At 28.4% G+C, this 21,266-nt stretch overlaps 1 protein-coding gene across 1 annotated transcript; it reads right to left on the bottom strand.

The window, feature by feature from the left end:
• Positions 1 to 60: 60 nt before the first annotated feature.
• LOC103571466 (uncharacterized) lies at positions 61 to 12,424 on the bottom strand. Its single transcript, XM_008549633.2, has 2 exons — positions 12,320 to 12,424; positions 61 to 665 (listed from the first exon to the last, which is right to left on the bottom strand). Exon 2 carries the CDS (start codon positions 633 to 635, stop codon positions 141 to 143), a length of 495 nt encoding a protein of 164 aa, XP_008547855.1. The 5' UTR covers positions 636 to 665; positions 12,320 to 12,424; the 3' UTR covers positions 61 to 140.
• Positions 12,425 to 21,266: the final 8,842 nt, after the last annotated feature.

The following is a 21,266-nucleotide window of genomic DNA, read 5'->3' as shown; positions in this document are numbered from 1 at the left end:
ATTTTTATATAATTGTAATAAATAAATATAATAGTTAAGTATCAGAATAACCAATGAACCTTAATTTTTGACATTTTTTATATTAATATTTTTAATTACTGAATACACTATCAATTTATACATAAGGTTATGAAAAAACTTTATATTGGAGATTTATCAAAGCCATAATTGGCATATTCACGATCAGTTTTAGTTTCATAATTAGGATATCCCGGAAAATCAGGAAGCACAATAGGTCTCGATTTGTCAAGCCTCCACCCACTTTTTGTCGTCCAGTCACCTTGATTGTATTTGAAATAATAAACGGCTGAATAAAGAAACAAAATTCCAAAAAAAGATTTGCTAATTAAATGTCGACAGAAATAGGCAACATCTGGACCATATTTTGGTAATATGGCATTTTCAAGTTTGTCAAGAGGAGCTCGATAAAATCTTCTGATAGGATTGTAACGTTGTTTATAATACTCTGGATTATATACAGGCTCATCTGGAGCTAGATGTTGATCTTTTAACCATTGAGCACGCCATGCTCGTTCTTCATCTGTCATGCCCAAAAGACGTTCTCGTTCACGAACCAAACGTCCAGCAATCGGCATGGGTTTCACCCCACTAGTTTGTGATTCAACACTCTTCATTATTTGATTTATTTAAGACTGCTACGATTCCTAAAATTTTAAATAGATCAACTTATTTTCTATACTACATCACTCAACCAGTTAAAAAAAATATTGGAAAATCCAAAAGTGCACACCTCAATCGCTCATATTATTCAATCATTAATATTTTTTAATTATCATTTCATGATATTATATTATAATTAATTTGTTTTTAACATGAATTTTGTTTCAACTTTTAAGGGGCCAGCCACTGTGATGGATAAAAAAAAATTTTTTTTTTTCGTTTTAATTTAAAGTTTATAGGGTCAATGCACCAATTGTTAACCGGACACCAGTTAGTTGACCGATGTGTATAAAAGTGAAGTAATTAATATTTTACAAAGGTCTTTTGGTTTTAGTTGTAATTTAAATATCAAATATTGTATTTGATCTTCACAATAAAAAATTGCGCAGAGCATTGCACCTTGACAACCGCGACCAAATACATATTATGCGTTTGTTCACAACGAGTGTGAGTCGAACCATAAACCGGTCAAAAATAACTAAGATTACTTGAAAGGTGAGTGCATTTTATTATGAATTTATTGACATTAATTGATTAAATATTTTGGTGTTATTGTTAGTTGAAGATCAGATGATAATTTTTATGAATAGTTAAAGTAAAATAATCAATTTTAATATTATTTCAAGATCGGTCAAGTACTGGATCTGTCAGAAGTCATTTACCCAGTAAAAAAATATCCCAGTAAAAGGTATCCGCCTCCCTTTGCTAGTATAGTGCCTGGCTGAAGTCCACAACACTGTTTTACACCGGTGCGTACTAGTAAGAGATGTAGTCTAAAGCAAAAGTGCGTTAACATAGCCTTACTGATGAGTTCTTTAACGTACTTAGGAGGAAATTACACACATTATGGCAAATAGACATATATCTGAAGTTTTGGTGGTTGACTAAAGAGTCAATACATAGAAAAATAAGAAAATTATGTCATAGAATGCAGTGCAGCACGGAACTAAAAAATATCTAAGAAACACCCAAACTGTGAACTTTTTTACACCTTTGGTATACACTTATACCTTATTGACGCTTAATAAACATCTAATTAAGCAAATGTAATTTCAATCGACCGACAAATGCTTGCGGTTGAAATTGGTTTCATAGCCATTGCTCTTTTGTTTAGTTTTTTGCTTCTAAAAAGCATATGGAGCCACGATTCTAAACAGTTACCGTATGTATATGGGTCATTCCATGTCAAATCGACCAATGGTTGGAATCGACCCCTTTCGATTTAGACGAATTTTGGTCAGAAGTTTTCTATTAATATAAAATGAAATTCTGCCAAAGGAAAAAAATTTGAAATTTTTTTTTCAAAAGTTATGCAAAATTCAAAATTTCGCGATTTTTCCAGTTTTTCAACTTTATTCTTTTAATATCTCGAAAACTCTGATAGTTACAATAATGATCCAAAGCTTTTTATGAAAGGGATACTTGAGGCTATGAAAAAAAACAATATTCCAAAAAACAATTTTGAAAAATGACAAATTTTGAATTCTTGAAATTTGTCAAAAATGACGATAGACATTAAATTTGTAGCTCAATTTTTTTTGTATAACATCTTGTACTTAATCCAAAAGATTCTGAAATTTTCAGAACTTTGTTTTTGCAAAAATATGAATTTTAGAATTTTATTAAAAAAAAATTTTTTGTTTCTTGATTTTTTTGTTAAGTAAAGTTAAGCAATTACGCAATTGAGTAAATTTCAGCAGTAAAAATTTCACTTATTGTCATATAAATGTGAAAAAGACCATTACTGACGGTTATATTCTAATTTATATGACATCTATCAAATATAATTATTATATTTTATATAATAATGTGAAAAAAGACCATTAGTGACAGTTATATTCTTATTTCTTGATATCTATTAAATAAATAAGAATACAACCGTCAATGATAGTCTTTTTCCACATTATTATGTCAATAAGCGAAATTTTTACTGCTTAAATTCCCAAAATTGATTGATTTCTTAACTTGACTTAACCACGAATAAAAAAAAATTAATTACTAAAGTTCAAAAATTCATATTTTTTAAAAAGCAAAAATACAGTCGATAGATATCAAATAAATAGGAATATAACCGTCAATGATGATCTTCTTCACATTAATACAACAATAAGATTTTTTAATAAAATTCTAAAATTCATATTTTTGCAAAAACAAAAACACAGTTCTGATAATTTCAGAATCTTTTAGAATAAGTACAAGATGTTATACAAAAAAAATTGAGCCAAAAATTTAATGTCGATCGTCATTTTTGACGAATTTTAAGAATTCAAAATTTGACATTTTTCAAAATTGTTTTTTGGAATATTTTTTTTTTTCATAGCCTCAAGTATCCCTTTCAAAAAAAGCTTTGGATCATTATTGTAACTATCAGAGTTTTCGAGATATTGAAAGTTGAAAAACTGGAAAAATCGCGAAATATTGAATTTAGCATAACTTTTGAAAAAAAATTTCAAATTTGTTTCCTTTGGCAGAATTGAGTTATATGGTAATATAAAACTTCTGACCAAAATTCGTCTAAATCGAAAGGGGTCGATTCCAACCAGGCTATGTAAATTATAAGTCAATGCTTCAAAAGTACTAAATAAAGTCAATTACATGCATAGAGTTTGAGACAAAACTAATTTATTTCAACGGTCGATTCATTGGAGAACAGTCGGTCATTCATTGGGTTCCCCCGGTCAATAACTGGTGATTTTGATAAATTAATATTTAAACAATAAAATTAATATATTTTCGATCATTTTTAATGAAAATAGAATGAGATTATCAATAATCAAGTATTCAACTATAATAAAATCTATTATTAATTTCAGGTAATAGCTTAATACTTATTTTATAGCTACAAAATATTATAATACAAAAAATAACCTTCATCGGTCGATAATTGGTGCATTTACCCTACTTCCCAAAATACCTGTATAAAATTTTGTCAAAATTCTGAAAATTGACTGAGTTACAGCTATTGAAGTGAGAGTACTGATACTATTCTTACTGTGCCGACCACAGCAGTAATAGTATAGAAGCTTCAACAGCGCTGGTAACTTTGTTATACTTTAATATTTTTCAATAAAAACTTATAAAAGCTATGTAGAATGTAAACTTAAAAAAATGAAAAAATCGCTCTTCGAGCTCGAAAATGCTATCACATGCAATTGTTTTTTTATGATCTTTTCAAGCTCTAACAAGTTACCTGTTATGCTGAAGTTTGAAAATTTAAGAATCGAAAATCATCAATGAAGCGGTTTTTAAAATTTAGTTCTTGATTTTGTTCAGTAAAATAAGTGTATTGAGGCAGAAATCAATATCGGGGATCAAAATCAAGATTTAAATAAATTTTGACTCATGTCAGAAACAATAAAATATGAAATATCCGATAAAAATATTAAAAACTACGTTTTATCGATTTTTTTGTTGATAATATGATTTAAACTAAAAACCAAGTTCGATGACATTATATGATCGAAAGAAACCATAAAAAAGATGAGTTGGTATGATATCAGGCACATTTTAGTACGTTATATTCTGATTTATCCGGAAAAAATAACATAAAATGTTATTTTTTTAACTTTTCAACGCCGATATCTTTTGAACTAATCAATCGATTTTGATAGTTGACGTTGCAATCGGCGCGTTTTATTGAGTTCTAGAGCTGATTAAAATTTGAAATCAATCGCGTCAGTCGTTTTGAAAATATTTAGAAAAAACCGTTTTTCACCATTTCTTTCTCCCGCGATAACTCTCGAACGAATTATCCGATTTTGATGTTTGAGGTGGCAATCGACGCGTTTTATTCGATCAAATAATCTGAAATTTTCAGGAAAGTTGAAGGCCAACAAGCTCTTTCGATTGCCACCTCAACCATCCAAATCGATTCATTAGTTCAAAAGTTACAAAGAGTTTACACACACACACACACACACACACACACACACACACACACACACACACACACACACACACACACACACACACACACACACACACACACACTCGGACATCATTCTGAAAATAGTCAGAATAGCTTTCTAGGACCTCAAAACGTCGACATCTGATGAAAACTCGATTTTCGAAAATCGGGGTGAAAATAATAACTTCCCGAAATTTTTGAAAATCGTCGATTTTCTTAGCGGGAAGTTAAAAAAAAAAAACTGTATTCAAGTATCTGCCTGCTTGTATCCTCCCCAGTAAATTATTTGCTTAATCTTGATAAAAATATACTCCGACCAAGAATATTTTCTTAAAATAAGTATACAAATTTTTAAATTAAGAAAATATTACTCGGTTGGATATATATTTTTACTCTTATTAAACAAATATTTACTCAGGAGGATACAAACACGCAGATACTTGAATACAGTATTTTTTTTACAGTGTATAGTGGCTATCCCCCTTAAAATATTAATTTATTTTTTCATTTTTAGTTGAATATTTTTCATTAACTTTTCGATTAAATATCCCGCCTTGTTGTCTTAGATGTTGTTCTTTTTTTTCAATCCGACTACCACACTAAAGGCTGCTGCCAGAAATTGATGGAGGAAATAAATGAAAAAAATAATAACAGTAAAAATATAAAAGGCAGATAAATTTTTTATAAATAAGTTTTTACGTTTTCTATTGATTACAATTAAACTAAAAAGATTCAGATATAGTGATATCCAAAATAGAGTAAGATCCCAGAGCGATAAGACACAACTTATTTTCTAAAGCATAGAACTTCCGGTTCTAAGTAGTCTCTCGTGTACTTTTTAATACTTGTACGTTTGTGGAATTGGCTCGGTGACACCTGCGCAGGTACCAGGTGAGAAAGGTAACTGAAAATCAGAGTTAGTTAACTTAAATTTTAATAACTGATTTTTATATATATTTTGTAGAATATTACTCTGAAGTAATATCAAAAAAGTCAGACGCTTTCCATAGGCCAGAACTTTTGTCAGACGCTTTAAAGCTCTACAAAAAATAAATGAACTTGATTTAATTTCAAATGTTTGATTTTTATATATGTTATTAAGATAAATATTACAAAGTGATATTTAATCAGTCAGACAAATTGTAATGACCAAACATCCCCTAAACACAAAAATTACTCAACTATGAGTATGAACGCGAGAGCACTATGCGCATGCGCTTCAGAGCGAACGAGACATCCATGGTAACTCGGTTCCCCTTCTTAAACTCACAATCTGTTTCAGTCTACTGTTTGTATGTGTGTATTAGGGTGTCCATTATTTACCAAATTAGATTTTTTTAGTTGGCCATGATATAAATCATTTATTTGTGATCCAAAAATGATAAAAAAAAAATAAAAAAGTTTATTCTAGTGCCGTTCAACCCTGTCTACCCTGTTTAGAAAATCTTATAGAATCCAATAGTTTCTTATAAATTCCCATAGACATTTTATAAGAATGAATAAGTTCTATGAGAAGTGCTATAGTTAAGTATAGGGCCTTATACCTTGGCTATAAGAATCTATCGGATTTTTTAAGCAGGGTAAGTAATGATACATTCTCATTTTAGTACAATGAGAAAAATTTTATTACTTGCTTAAAAGTAAGTGCACAGCTATGACATACATATTTTTGTTTGAAATTTCTCCCTCTTCAAAAAATGTTTCTTATGTTTTTTCCGTGAGTCCAACTATTCAAGAGATATTGTAGGTTAAAGTTTGATTTGTTTCAAAAAATTCGCGTATTTGTTATGACAGAGATAATTTAAAATAAATTAATTTTATTTGTAAATTAATATTTAAATTTAAATTTGATTCGACTGCGCTCTCGGCCCACGCATTTCCGTTGTCCCCACGCCGTCGACGATCGATAATATGGGACTCTATTAATTCATTGGTACGCTTGGCCGTGCGACGAATGGATACTCTACGGGGGCCCCGAGTCCCGCCGTTTCTAGAAATTTAAATTCGAAAAAGATCTGGATGGTATGAGCCTGACATGGGATTGAGAATGGGGAGTTGCTGGCTTCGCAGCACATAGAGAGGCACTCGAGCGTCACTCACTGCCGAGAGCTGCGAATAACCAATCACCATTGTAGTCTACTATTTCTCTCTCTACATAAAGTCTATAAGATCTAATTATAATTTATGGTGAGTCGTAAGACCCCATCAATTAACGAATCAATGCTAACGGTAGATGACAAACGAGGCGGCCCTCATTTATTTTTAATAGGGGTGTGCGTATTATCTATGAGATACGAGTAGTTTAACATTAGACAGCATAAAAATTGTAAGCTTCATATAGTATAAATCCTTTTTACTGTAGAATGTTCTACTGATTGTATCTTATAAACAGTGCACTTTAGCAATATCACCCTGTTTAGAAAATCTCATAGATTCTCATACATTCCCATAGAGATTTTATGAGAATGAATGAGTTCTATGAGAAGTGCTATATGGTTAAGTATAGTGCCTTATACGTACAGCTATAAGAATCTTTCGGATTTTTTTAGCAGGGAAGTATAATAAACAATTCCGTAGAGAACGAAATTTTCTAAAAGATGGGTGCTATGCATCTTTATCATACGATGAGCCGTTTTTTTTTTCACTATTAACAAAATTATATGAAACAAGTGAAAAATAGACTTTCGAAGCAGATAGAATCGACATAGATCGAGTTAGAGCAATTTGTTTCATAGACTTTCAAATTCAACAAATTCTCTGCAAATTAAAACTGGTTTCAAAACGATAGCTTAAAATCTGGCTAAGTTATAGCAATTAAAAGAAAATGTTGTTCAATTAACATACTTCTTAAATGGAAAAATTTGATACTCGAGAGAAAGTATTTTAAATTAAATTTAAGAGCTGAAATTTTCAGGGAATTTTTTTCCCAATACAAACAACAAAATTTTCTTGTGTCGGCTAGAAAAAAAAAAATTCGTTTCAAACGAAGCGGATTCAATTAGAAAATAATAATTCATTTATCGATTATTTTCCGATTGAATTCGATTAAATCCGACAGAAAATTTTCAATCAGTTTTAATCAGTTTCAATCAGGAAATAATAATTCATTTATCGAATATTTTCTGATTAAATTCGACAGACAATTTTCAATCAGTTTCAATCGGAAAATAACAATTCAGATAGTATCGATAAATATTAAAATTTGGGCAGATATGAATTTCATTTATCATTAATTCAGCAATTTTTAAAATATCGGAGTATATAATTTTATCTATCTTTTCAATTTAATCAATTTTATAAAAAGTTAAAACAAGCATTTTTCAGGATTATATAAAAACATTTTTTAAAAAACTGTATTGATTGAGTTTAAAACTATCACGAAAAGAAAAGGAAACATCAATAAAAAATTATATACATGTTAAGTTGGTTAAAAAAAAAAAATTTTTTTTTTTTTTTTGATATCCAAAAATTGAAAGTCTACCTAAAAATAAAAATTTCGGTACCAATCCAAGCTCTTAATAATAATACTACGGTTTCTGTCAATCAATTTTTCTATTTTCTATTTAAATAACACGGGAAAAAAACTTTTTATTTTTTAGAATTTTCTAACTTACAAGCCAATCAACGAATTATTATGCACGATAGATATTTTTGTAGGATATTGAATGCTCTACAACAAAGGTCTCATCTTTTTTTGATAAGTCTAACTGTTCAAAAGTTATTTGAGCTTAAAGTCAAATTTATAGAAAATTTTGAGATCTTCTTACTTTTCCGGCGAAACTATCAGTTTTATCAGAAAATCTCATAGAAACTTTTTTGTAGGTAATTTCATTTTTCAAAAATTATTATAAATAAAGTTTTTCAAAATTTCGCTTTTTTTTTCTAGTTATTTTCATTTCAATGTCAAGCTCTTAGAAAAATAGTTTTCTGATTGATATTTTATATATTCTAAAATATATTTTTTGTATTTTAACTTATATTTTTTAAATAAATTTTTTTCATAGGGGTGTTTAACGCAAGGATTTTCGTATGCTCCAACTAATAGAAAAAAAAGTTGCTTGAACCAAGAGAAAAATTTCTTAGGAGAAAAGATATGTGTAGAGGAGAAGAAATTCACCAGTCCTAGGCAATAGCAGTGGGAGTAGTTCGGTGCTCGCTACTAGATAGCGTCTACCACTTGTGAAGTGTCCCTGGTAAGAAACGTAGTTTAGACGTATTATATTCCAGACTTGGAAGCAATTCTGACACGAGCACTCCTCTGTTCTTTGACAAAGTGACAAGTGCCATTTTTGGTAGTAATATAGTATATCCTATATTACTTCGTGACATGAAATCTAATTGTTAATATAGATTCAACGTAGATTTTAATATATTTGATTTTTTAATTTTATACAATTTAATAATATATAAAATTAATTTTTCCCGGTAATCGGTAACTTTTGATTAATTTACAATCGAAACCTTCCGGAAATATCTGATTAAATCCGATTGAAACTGATTGAAAGTCAATCAGAAATTTGAGATTGACTTTTAATTAGTTTTAATCGGATTCAATCGGAAATTTCCGAATGATTCCGATTAAAACTGATTAAAAGTCAATGGGAAATTTCTGATTGACTTTCAATCGGAATCATTCGGAAGTTTCCGATTGAATCCGATTGAAACTGATTAAATGTCAATCAGAAATTTCCGATTAAATCTGATAAACTTGTTAAAAGCCTATGTATATATCAGTTTGTTGAAGAGTTATAGAATTTTAATCGAAAAACACTATTTTTTAAATCTATCAATTTTGAGCTTTGATATCACTTAAATGGTTGGATTTACAAAAAAAGCGTAAGAAATCTTTTTTGAAGAGCTATAAATTTCCTACAAGAAAGTTTATAGCGCTTAATTTTATGTCGAGTTGTTAGAAAGTTATAAAATTTCGAACAAGAAGGCAAATTTTTTTAAACGAATCAAACGTTGACCTTCAATATCTCTGTAACAGTCAAACTCACGAAAAAAACATAAGAAACCATTTTTGAAGAGCGGAAAATTTCCGATAAACCTATGTATTATTCATTGCTGTGCACTTATTTTTAAGCTAGTAATAAAATTTTTCTCGTTGTACTAGAATGAAAATGTATCATTTCTTAGGCAGGGTTAAACGGCATTAGAATGAACTTTTTTATTATTTTTTTTATCACTTTTGGATCACAAATAAGTGATTTATACCATGGTCAAGTAAAAAAATCTAATTCGGTAAATAACGGACACCCTAATGTGTATATGCCAGGTGCACACACTGTATAGTATACAGTACAGTTCTATATTCGGGTTTATGAGACCACATATTTTGGTCAGTTATATCGTGTGATTTGTGAATAATATCAAGTTATTTTCATTAGAAAATATGGAAGAATCCTCGGAACCATCTTTAAAATGTACATTTTGTAAAAAATCTCATGATAAATTAATATTATTTTCAAAATAGACGTTTAAAAAGTGCCAAAATATTTAAAAACTAAGACGACGATGAAGATGATTAAGAGACAACCAAATTATTTCATTAATTCATCATAATTAATTATTTTTTTTTGCTAAAATTATTACAATGGATATATTTTTTAAAATGAAATAAAAATGATTCTTTTTGAAAGACAATCGCTTCGAAAAAAATTCATTTTTGCCTACATATCTGTAATATATCTAATTACTTTTAAAATGATTATTATTTTAATTAATAATTTCATCTTATTTAAATAGACATGCAAAAATATGAAATTGAAAGCAGTAAGTATTTTTCAAATATTAAGATAGTTTAGTCTGAAGCGCATGCGCATAGTGCTCTCGCGCTCATACTCATAGTTGAGTAATTTTTGTGTTTAGGGGATGTTTGGTCATTACAATTTGTCTGACTGATTAAATATCACTTTGTAATATTTATCTTAATAACATATATAAAAATCAAACATTTGAAATTAAATCAAGTTCATTTATTTTTTGTAGAGCTTTAAAGCGTCTGACAAAAGTTCTGGCCTATGGAAAGCGTCTGACTTTTTTGATATTACTTCAGAGTAATATTCTACAAAATATATATAAAAATCAGTTATTAAAATTTAAGTTAACTAACTCTGATTTTCAGTTACCTTTCTTACCTGGTACCTGCGCAGGTGTCACCGAGCCAATTCCACAAACGTACAAGTATTAAAAAGTACACGAGAGACTACTTAGAACCGGAAGTTCTATGATTTAGAAAATAAGTTGTGTCTTATCGCTCTGGGATCTTAGACTAAAAGGGTTCTTGCGATTAAAAATACAAAAATAATAAGAAACAAAAAATTAGTCGATAAGTCGTGTTTTTTGAAAGTGATCGTGTTTTACCGAGTCCGAATACCACAATTAACGGATTGAGGGGCTTCGAACTAATTCAATTTTTTTTAGCTAATCTCATTATGAATTAACTATATACTATAATGAAATAGGTTCCTTCATAAATTTCCTTTACAATGGTATATACTTTCAACGACTTTGGTGTACTATAAAGAAAGTGGAGAAGATTCAAAGTCCGTAATAGGACTGAGAGCGAAAGTGTGACAGTAAAGAACACTTAATGCTTTCGCTATCGAGGTGTGTAAATATACTAAAGCAAGTTATCAAGTTATATTAAATCAAAATATATATATATATATATATATATATATATATATATATATATATATATATATATATATATATATATATATATATATAGATAGTCAATTACGTATATGTAAAAATAATTAGGGAATTGAACAAATGTTTAAGTTTTAAAAAATACTATTCCTGATGAAGAAAAGTGATAAGAAATGATTTTAAAAAGATTTGAATGTTTCTTAATTTTTTTTCTGAATTTTCAATGAAAATTGAATAGTATTTGAAGCGATTAAAGAAATTTTTTAGTGATTGAAAACTATTGGGAAGTATTCAAAACAATTGATTACTTTTGAATCTTTATAAATCCCACCATGAATCGAAATTTCCGTATTTTTAGGTTTAAACAAATAATTTGAAAAGTTTTGAAAATTGTAATATCCATGAATTCTTATGAATTTCCGTTTGATTTATAATTCAATTATTATTACGAAATTAAAATATATTTAAGAGTATTCCAAAAATTTTATATTTTCGAATCGCCCTAAGTCTTTCAACAACTAAAAAATTCGACTATTCCTTAGTGATTAAAAATTATTGTGAAGTATTTAGAAAATTGAATTACTTATCTCCGTAAATTATTGAATAAAGGATTCATAGATTATTGAAGAATTAATAAGTATTAAAAAAATTTTTTTTTTATCTTCCTAAATTCTTTTTCTCAATCAGGTATGTTCGTAACTAATAAAACTAATGATTTAAAGTTTTTAAATAAGCGATATGAATTAGTAAATAAAAATATTAATTCTGAGAAGAGAATGTGAGTCCTCGATAATAACTTTTAAAATTTTTATAAATATTTACCATATAAACTATTTCAATCAACAAAATCAAATAACCCAATTTAAATGAAAGTTTAAATATATTTAAAATATAGAAATATTACTTATATAGAAAAATCCGTTTCGGATAAAACTGTAAGGTTATGAAACATGTAATTTTAATTAAAAACGTATAGAAAAATATCATACAACAAGTAGGTATCAATGGTAGAAATAAGAAATTTTATAAATAAATCAACACCCTCAAAATAATTATACAAAATTGATTACGTACCGAAATCTTCGTAACAAGTTTTTCTCTTGTTAAATAAAAATAAAAGTTTTTCACCTTTACTGCCGTGTTATGTCCTGGGAGGTTACTAGGGTCAGAACTGACGCCACCTCCTGGACAGTGGGGAATTCGTTGTCACGCGGGACCAATTTTGAATTTAAAACAGTGAATAAATTTATTGTTAACTATGATGATGATGATGATTATCGTTATTATTTAATGAAATAATTAAATTATGGATAAGGATAGATGTAATTGTTGAAATAACTTTTATCTGAAGACTGAGTTTTATTATACAGTATAGATAAAATTTGATCAGTAATAACAGTTATGCTCGTCAAAAGTTCTCGGAGAGAAGTAAAATTATATCAGACTCAGACGGCAGAAAGATCTCTGACTCTCCACTCTTCGACTCCAACCCCCCCCCCTCACCCCAGCCCGCTATTCTCATGCTCACACACATACTTATGCAATATATGTACTTATACATGTCAACGTTCCTTACTAATTATATACTTATACATTTATACTTTTTACTAATACAAATTCAAAATATAAACTTACACATTTACGTTCTTTACTTTATCCATTCTACGACTTTACTTATTACTTATATTATTGCACGACTCATAATGCGAAGCATTAGAGAGTGCTTTACGATCGAAAATTCTTTTTCGCCTCCTTTCTACAACTATTTTTACATTCTATTTTCCTGTATTTGAATACAATCTTTTAGTGAATTATTCTAGATTATCAGAGGTGTATTGCTCTACAATTATTCTATATTTGATTATTTAATACGTTTGACATTATTATTTATCATGAAACACCTTTATAATCATTCTAATGCTATATTTCTATCCTTCTATTATATTTATTTATTATACGAGTCACTCTTTACTCAATATATATATACATTAACAACAATACTTAAGTTCTTGTGATATGGTTTTTATTTATAAGTAATATTTATTTTTTCTATTTTTTTTTCTCATTTATTTATAGAATATGCATTTGTTTATAACCGTATTTACTGTCAACTACAGAACAAGGGCCTATTCATGAGTCTTATGCGTGTGTTTTGTTTAGGTTTTAAGTATCGAGTGACAGAAAACGTTTCAAGACCACTCAAACTGTATTTATATTTCTCTGAATACAAAATAAAGATTTATCTATCTATTTATTTAAACTTTTTATGATAAAAATATATAATTTAATAAGTATGTGCCACGAAGATTTATTATTTCAATTATTGACTAAATATTGATAAGACGCAATAAGTGTTATAATATATTAATATATAATTTCAAATGAAATTCAAATGCGCGCTCATTTATGTATTTCAAGCTCACTAATTAATTAACAGGTGGAGGCACCTGAGGCCACTAAGGACATAACAACCGTATTCTGAAGCCAACTTAACGGAAGGTGTTAGAGAGCAAACAATTACGGTTAAGTTGACAGTAAATTGTCTGTCTAGAATTCAATTTGATTACAAGTGTTGCTGTCAGACAATAACGTCAAGTTAATTGAAAGTTTCACTTCAAATTGACGGCGGCTTCTTCTGTCAAATTACATTCAGATGACGGCAGTTAATTTGCATCACCTTGCACGGAAATATTATCCAGCCGAAGCTTGCCAGAAATTTTTTATTGAGTTAGTCGAAAATGTTTCACTACAGAACTTACTAAGTAGTGTGGCTAGCAGGATGACTTCCAAATTACTTGCTATGTACACTCTCTGATAGCCACGCTTTGCTCAGCAAGTTCTAAAGTGAAACATTTTCGGCTAACTCAACGAAAAGTTTCTGGCAAGCTTGGCTGGATAATATTTGCATGCAAGTTGATGCAAATCAATTTCTGTCATCTGAATGTAATTTGGCAAAAAAACTTGCCATCAATTTGATGTGATACTTTTTCAATCAAATTGACGTCGTTGTCTGACGGTAACATTTGTAGTCAAATTGAATTCAAGTTTACAGACTATTTACTGTTAACTTAAAGGTAACTGCCCTAATAGCCACTTAAGCTTAAAATTGACAGTAGTTTGATGTTAAAATTACCTGAAATTTTCTGCCCGAATTTGCCGCTAATTTGACAGCAGAAGTTGGAAGGAAAAATTGCGGTTAATTTTCGCTCGATTTTGAGGTAAGTTTTTACGAAAAAAAGGAAGTCGGTTAAGTTCATTCTTACCATTTCAAAAGGCAAGCAAATTTATACATAAAAATTTTTACGATTTGACGGTAAAAAAATACTTTTAAATTTTACAAGTCAAATTAATAATAAATTGACATAAAATTTGCCTGAAACTCGACGACAACTTTTGAAGTGAATTTGCATTCTAATTCGGGTATTAAATTTACGTCAAATTGGATAGCGTTGCATACGAATTGTCGTAAAAAAACGGAAAAGTCCGAAGTTGACGGACATTTGACGAAAAATTCAAGGAAACTTTTGTAAACTTTTGCTAAAGCAAACTGTGCAACTCTGTTATCAGGGTATAAATAAAATTGACATAATAAATTTTTTTTTGTAAGTAGAAGTGAGAAAAACATAAAACCCTATTATGCTATATTTATTTGTCCTGTTGTTTTCTAGAGAGGTATGAGATCGAGTACAACAAATTTCTGAATTTTTCATAGAATATTCCATCTATTTTTATAGACCTTTATTAGCCAGTAACTAAGCCAGAGATTTGTCAAAATTTTGAATATAAATTATTCGTTTATTTTCTTATTCATAATTTCAATCCGAGCTTTTTTTTTGCGTTCATTGGCTAACGGCCGTCCAGTGCCATGTGCCAGTCCAATCCAAGCTTTATTAAATGGGATGGGGACACTTTGCCAACAAAATGGCTGCCTAGTCTGAAATTTACAAGGTTGGCGGCAGTGATATTAAAGGGGAAAGGAGGGATATTACCAAAAATTCATAAAGGAGTTCACACATAGAGTCATGAGTAATAATTGGTGCCATTGGCGTAGTGTTTAGGAAAAGTATAAATATCAAATACAAGTACTATATTTAGATAAAGCAGATTTTACAAAATAGTCTGCAAGTTTATTAATAGATGGCATATTCATACTGAAAATTAGTTAGATAATAAATTTCTTAGAGAACTTTTTTAATATTATTATTTATAATAGTAATAAACAATTACAACCGATGTAAACTCTAATGATATGATTTTTATAATTCTAAATATAGTATAATAATATATTTAATCAGAATCTGAGTGAGAAATTGTACGATAGTGCTATCGTTATAAAAAAAATTATCTTGTAACCAATTTATAATAAAAAAGTTTAGTACAGGTAACTAATATTATAATTATTTATAGAATTTTAAATGCATTTTATCAAAAATATTCCAAACACGGATTAATTAAATTAATATACAATTTAATGATTGATACGTTTACTTTTGGTTTTCGATTTAAATATTTTTTGATTTTATTATTTTCTTGACATTAGAAAAAAGTCGATTTGATTTCCCTATAGGTTTTGTTAGGCTTAAAAAATTAATTAATTTTTATAATTTCTGTATTCTGCTTCTTATTGTTATAATTTAATTAGCCGGCGAAATGTAAGAACAAAACTTTCGTATAGAAACCTTTTAGGTTACTTTATACTTTTAACGTTCTTTGATTCGTTTTCAGATTAATCAGGCTTAGTAATTGATACCTAACTTGGAATTTTATTTGATATAAATATTTTTGATGGACATCGATAAATATGATATTGTCCGCATGAAAAAGAAGAAAATCCTTAAATTTCGTTAAATGTCAATTTTGTAATGAAAATTATGCACTCTTACATAATTTCTATCACGAACAAACAGTGAGAACTCGAATTTCCGCTGTATCTCATTTTTGACCGCTAATTGAAGAGATAGATTCTCGCAGTCAATTTGACAGGTTTCGTATGGATTCGATTCCAATGCTAATTTTTTCGGTATTTATGTGTTGCTCATTGTCATGCTGTGGTTTTTTTTCAATAGGCATCAATAGACATGAAATTGTCCGCTTATAAGTGAGAAAAATCTTTAAGTTTCGTTAAATATCGAAGTTTTTAACGAAATTAATGCACTTCTACATGATTTCTATCACGAACAAACAGTGCAAACTTAAAATTCTAATGTATGCCATTTTTGACTGCCTATTGAAGAGATAGATTTTAGCAGTCAATTTAGATGATTATCGGTAGGTTTTGTATGGATTCGATTCCAATGCTAATTTTTTGAGTATTTATGTGTTGCTCATCGTCATGCTGTAATTTTTTTTCAATAGACATCGATAGACATGAAATTGTCCGCTTAAAAGTGAGAAAAATCTTTAAGTTTCGTTAAATATCGAAGTTTTTAATGAAATTAATGCACTTTTACATGATTTCTATCACGAACAAACAGTGCAAACTTAAAATTCTAATGTATGCCATTTTTGACTGCCTATTGAAGAGATAGATTTTAGCAGTCAATTTAGATGATTATTGGTAGGATTCGTATGAATTCGATTCCAATGAGAATTTTTTCAAAATTTATGTGTTGCTCGTCGTCATGCTACCATTTTTTTTCAATAGGCATCGGTAGACATGAAATTGTCCGCTTAAAAGTGAGAAAAATCTTTAAGTTTCGTTAAATATCGAAGTTTTTAATGAAATTAATGCACTTTTACATGATTTCTATCACGAACAAACAGTGCAAACTTAAAATTCTAATGTATGCCATTTTTGACTGCCTATTGAAGAGATAGATTTTAGCAGTCAATTTAGATGATTATTTGTAGGATTCGTATGAATTCGATTCCAATGCGAATTTTTTCAAAATTTATGTGTTGCTCATCGTCATGCTGCCATTTTTTTTCAATAGACATCGATAGACATGAAATTGTCCACTTAAAAGACAGGTAAATTCTCAAAATTCGTTAAATATCAATGTTTGTGATAAAAATTATGCACTTCTACGTGATTTCTATCACGAACAAACAGTGCAAACTCGAAATTCCGTTGTATGTCATTTTTGACCGCCAATTGAAGAAATAGATTCTAGCACTCAATTTAGATGATTATTGATAGGTTTCGTATGGATTCCATTCCATTGCTAATTTTTTGAGTATTTATGTGTTGCTCATCGTCATGCTGTGTTTTTTTTTCAATAGACATCGATAGACATGAAATTGTCCGCTTAAAGGAAAGAATGCATGGTTTATAATAGAATGAATGACTATAATATGTTTTAATTATCGAAAATGGAGTTCATAAAATATTAATTGGACTTTGCTATTTTCGACAGTATTAAGCAAAATATTAATATTATTATTGTTATTCTCAACATCCTTATTGTTATTTTTATACAATTTTTTGAGAAAAATAGTAGACTGCAAAGAGACTGTAAGGCAGAAACAGAAATAAATGTCAATTTTTTTTTTTTTATGAATCATCTATACAATCAGTACACAATAAAATTGAATGATTTTGACAGATCGGTTTCTCACATCTAGAGCAAAACGAGCGACCTTTTTTATCTGCCTTTCGAGGGCAAACAATGCACCTGACAGGCTTATCTTTTTTTTGTCAAAAGTTTTCGGTGCACATTTGAGGGACAAATAATTCGCAGCTCCATCACGTAATTCTCGTGATAAGTACTGACAGGTAGCCCTCTTTTTTATCTGATATTTTACGAGTTCCAATCCAAGCCGCTTAAAAAATTCTTTTCGGGATAATGTATGATTGTATTTAGTGTAGTAAATAATAAAACTATTTAGACAGGCAACGTCTCAACAGATTTAGTTTTTCATATTAAATATTTTCTGCTTATGGTGATATTAGAACTTGTTTCAAAATTTTGTTTACAATTTTTAATAAACGCCCCTAATATCATTTCAATTTCATTAGAATCATTATTTTGATTAAAAGTTTTAAATTCGCTCGAATTAGTGAAGTTTACATATTTTATTAAAAACTTAAATCTTCGCAAACTCGTCGTTAACCTAAAAATTTCTGCACCAAGTCCACCTTTTTCCCATAAATCATCGAATTTGAAATTGAACTTGAGCAATCCTGCTAATATTATAAGACCAATGAAAACCTCAATTTCTTCAAGATTGAAGTTTTGACAATCACGTTCTCCGGATAAATGTAAACGAACAACCGATATATATGTGTTCGTGCTGTTTACTACAGCTGTCAGAACTTTGTCATCAAAAAACAAAGAAAAACAATCAGCGATAGATTTTTCCAATTTTGAGATCGGATTCTCACTCTCAGCTTTAGCATTAATGGATTGGTTAGAATTTACTTCAATCCCATCATGTGCAATTTTCTAATATTGAGCTGACTGAGATTTATTTGATGTAAAAAGTGAAGCTTGATTAAATTTTTCTACAAGGTCCTCAGTGTCGGCATTATAACCTTCACTATCTGTGTCACTCTAATTATACTCGAGCCTCACATCATCAAGTAATAATTGCTTACCCGAGAAAAAATGTTTATATATAATCATACATAATTATATATAACTATATATGAACATATATAATTATATATAATTATATATGATCATACATAATACAATATTTAAACGGAGAAAGTCATATGTAGCTCCATATATATTATATATGATTATATATAATACTATTCCGAGAAATTTTTTTCATATAGAATCATATATAATTATATATAATCTTATATATATATATATATCCATATATAATTGTATACAATCATTAGGGTGTTTAAAAAAAAAATAATTTTTTTTTTCATGGTATTCAAAAATTGAAAGTACCTAATTTTTCAATCGGTTGAATTTCATATAATTTTGTGAAATTATTCAATGTTTCCCAAAATTTTATATAAGTTTTTTTAAATTTCACATGACAACAGAAAATCAAAAAATTTGAAGAAACTTAATAAAATTCTATATAATTATCATCGAGGCCGACAAAAATAAAATTTCATATAAGTTCATGGAGTTTTTTTAAATTGTGTAAAAATCCATCACGAAAACTTATGAACTCAGTCTTTACCAGCATTTTCCCGAGAAAAAATGTTTATATATAATCATACATAATTATATATAACTATATATGATCATATATAATTATACATAATCTTGTATATATATCCATATAAAATTATATATAATTATATATGATCATATATAATACAATATTTAAACGGAGAAAGTCATATGTAGCGCCATATATAATTATATATGATTATATATAATACTATTGCGAGAAAATTTTTTTATATATAATCATATATAATTTTATATAATCTTATACATATACCCATATATAATTGTATACAATCATTAGGGTGTTTCAAAAAAAAAAAGAATTTTTTTTTTCATGGTATTCAAAAATTCAAAGTACCCAGTTTTTCAATCGGTTGAATTTCATACAATTTTGTGGAATTATTTAATGTTTCCTAAAATTTTATATAAGTTTTTTTAAATTTCACATCACAACAGAAAATTAAAAAATTTAAAGAAACTTAATAAAATTTGGTATAATTATCAACGAGGCCGACAAATATTGTTTTTATAAAATTTCATATAAGTTCATGGAGTTTTTTTAAATTTTGTAAAAATCCATCACGAAAACTTATGAAGTCTGTTTTTACCGGCATTTCACTCTAAATACATAAATTAAGCATATGACTTGAACTCTCGTGATGTGGACCAGTGATCAACATTCAGGACTACCAGCCAAGAGGAGCCGTGTTCGAACCCAGCATACATCCAGGATTTTTTCATCATTTACTGCTATCAATTCTTGTTTCTGATTTTGTAATGCGTTCGCGCGGTAATAACCAAATCAAAAATTCGGTATTTAATTTTTTTCTTTTTTTCAATATTTTTTAATTATATATAACTCGATTATATATAATCATATATGAAAAATGGCCAAATATAATTATATATAGTTATATATAATTCTATACAATTATATATGATTATATTTGGCCAATTTTCATATATGATTATATATAATCGAGTTATATATAATTTTATATGATTATATATACAAATTTTTTCTCGGGTTGAGAGTATTATCATTGAACATTTGAGTGGCCTGAGAACAAAATTAATTCCAACTGGTAACTTTCTCACAATTACAAACAGATTACTTTTTTATAGTAATTTTTTCACTTACCATATTGATATTTGATTTAATTAACAATAAAACATATTTTATAAACTTAATTTACAATAAGTGTCCTTAGAATACGGATTAAAATTAATTCTTAGTAATTTTAAGTATCGAAGTTTTTTTTGCGAAATAAAATTTATAGCGTTATAGCAATATTTATTTGATTACTATTAATCAACTACAAAATGTTGAGTGCCAAGTTGTAAATAACTAGATTCTTTCCAACAGTCACAGATGGCGTTATGTCAATATGCTAGAATATCGGGGAGTCGACAGAACGACAAAAAATATGAACTACGGTAATTTTAATTAGAAAATTAATTAACTGTCGCGTGGGATACAATAGAGTTTCACCTGTTTCCAGGGAAAAATTCTCATAATTATGTATCTTAAATAGAGGATAACAAATAGCTAAATTTTCATAAATTTATAGAGACTTTTGATAATATCCCTACGTAAAGTGAAATGTAAAAATTTCATAATCTTTGCTTATGTCATTTTTGATTAGATTTAATTTATAGTTCACAGTTTTTTAATATTAATACATTTAATAATTTTCTGTTACATTCTTTCAAAATTACGAAATAAGCGGCGTCCACTTCTTACGCATGTACTCACTACATATATTATAGTATTTCGTTCTTAATCATTTGCTGCAGATGGAAAAAAAAGTCGAGGAGTACATACGATCATATGTGGAGGTTCAAAAGGCTCCTTTTACTAATAAGCAGTTAGTTAAAGGATTATTGCACACCCTAGACGAGTTCGACTCGTCATTTGAGTATTCAGGTAATGCAAATGA

Source organism: Microplitis demolitor, chromosome 2, assembly GCF_026212275.2.
Source record: "Microplitis demolitor isolate Queensland-Clemson2020A chromosome 2, iyMicDemo2.1a, whole genome shotgun sequence".
Lineage (NCBI taxonomy): Eukaryota > Metazoa > Arthropoda > Insecta > Hymenoptera > Braconidae > Microplitis > Microplitis demolitor.
This window is presented reverse-complemented; position numbering and strand designations above follow the sequence as displayed.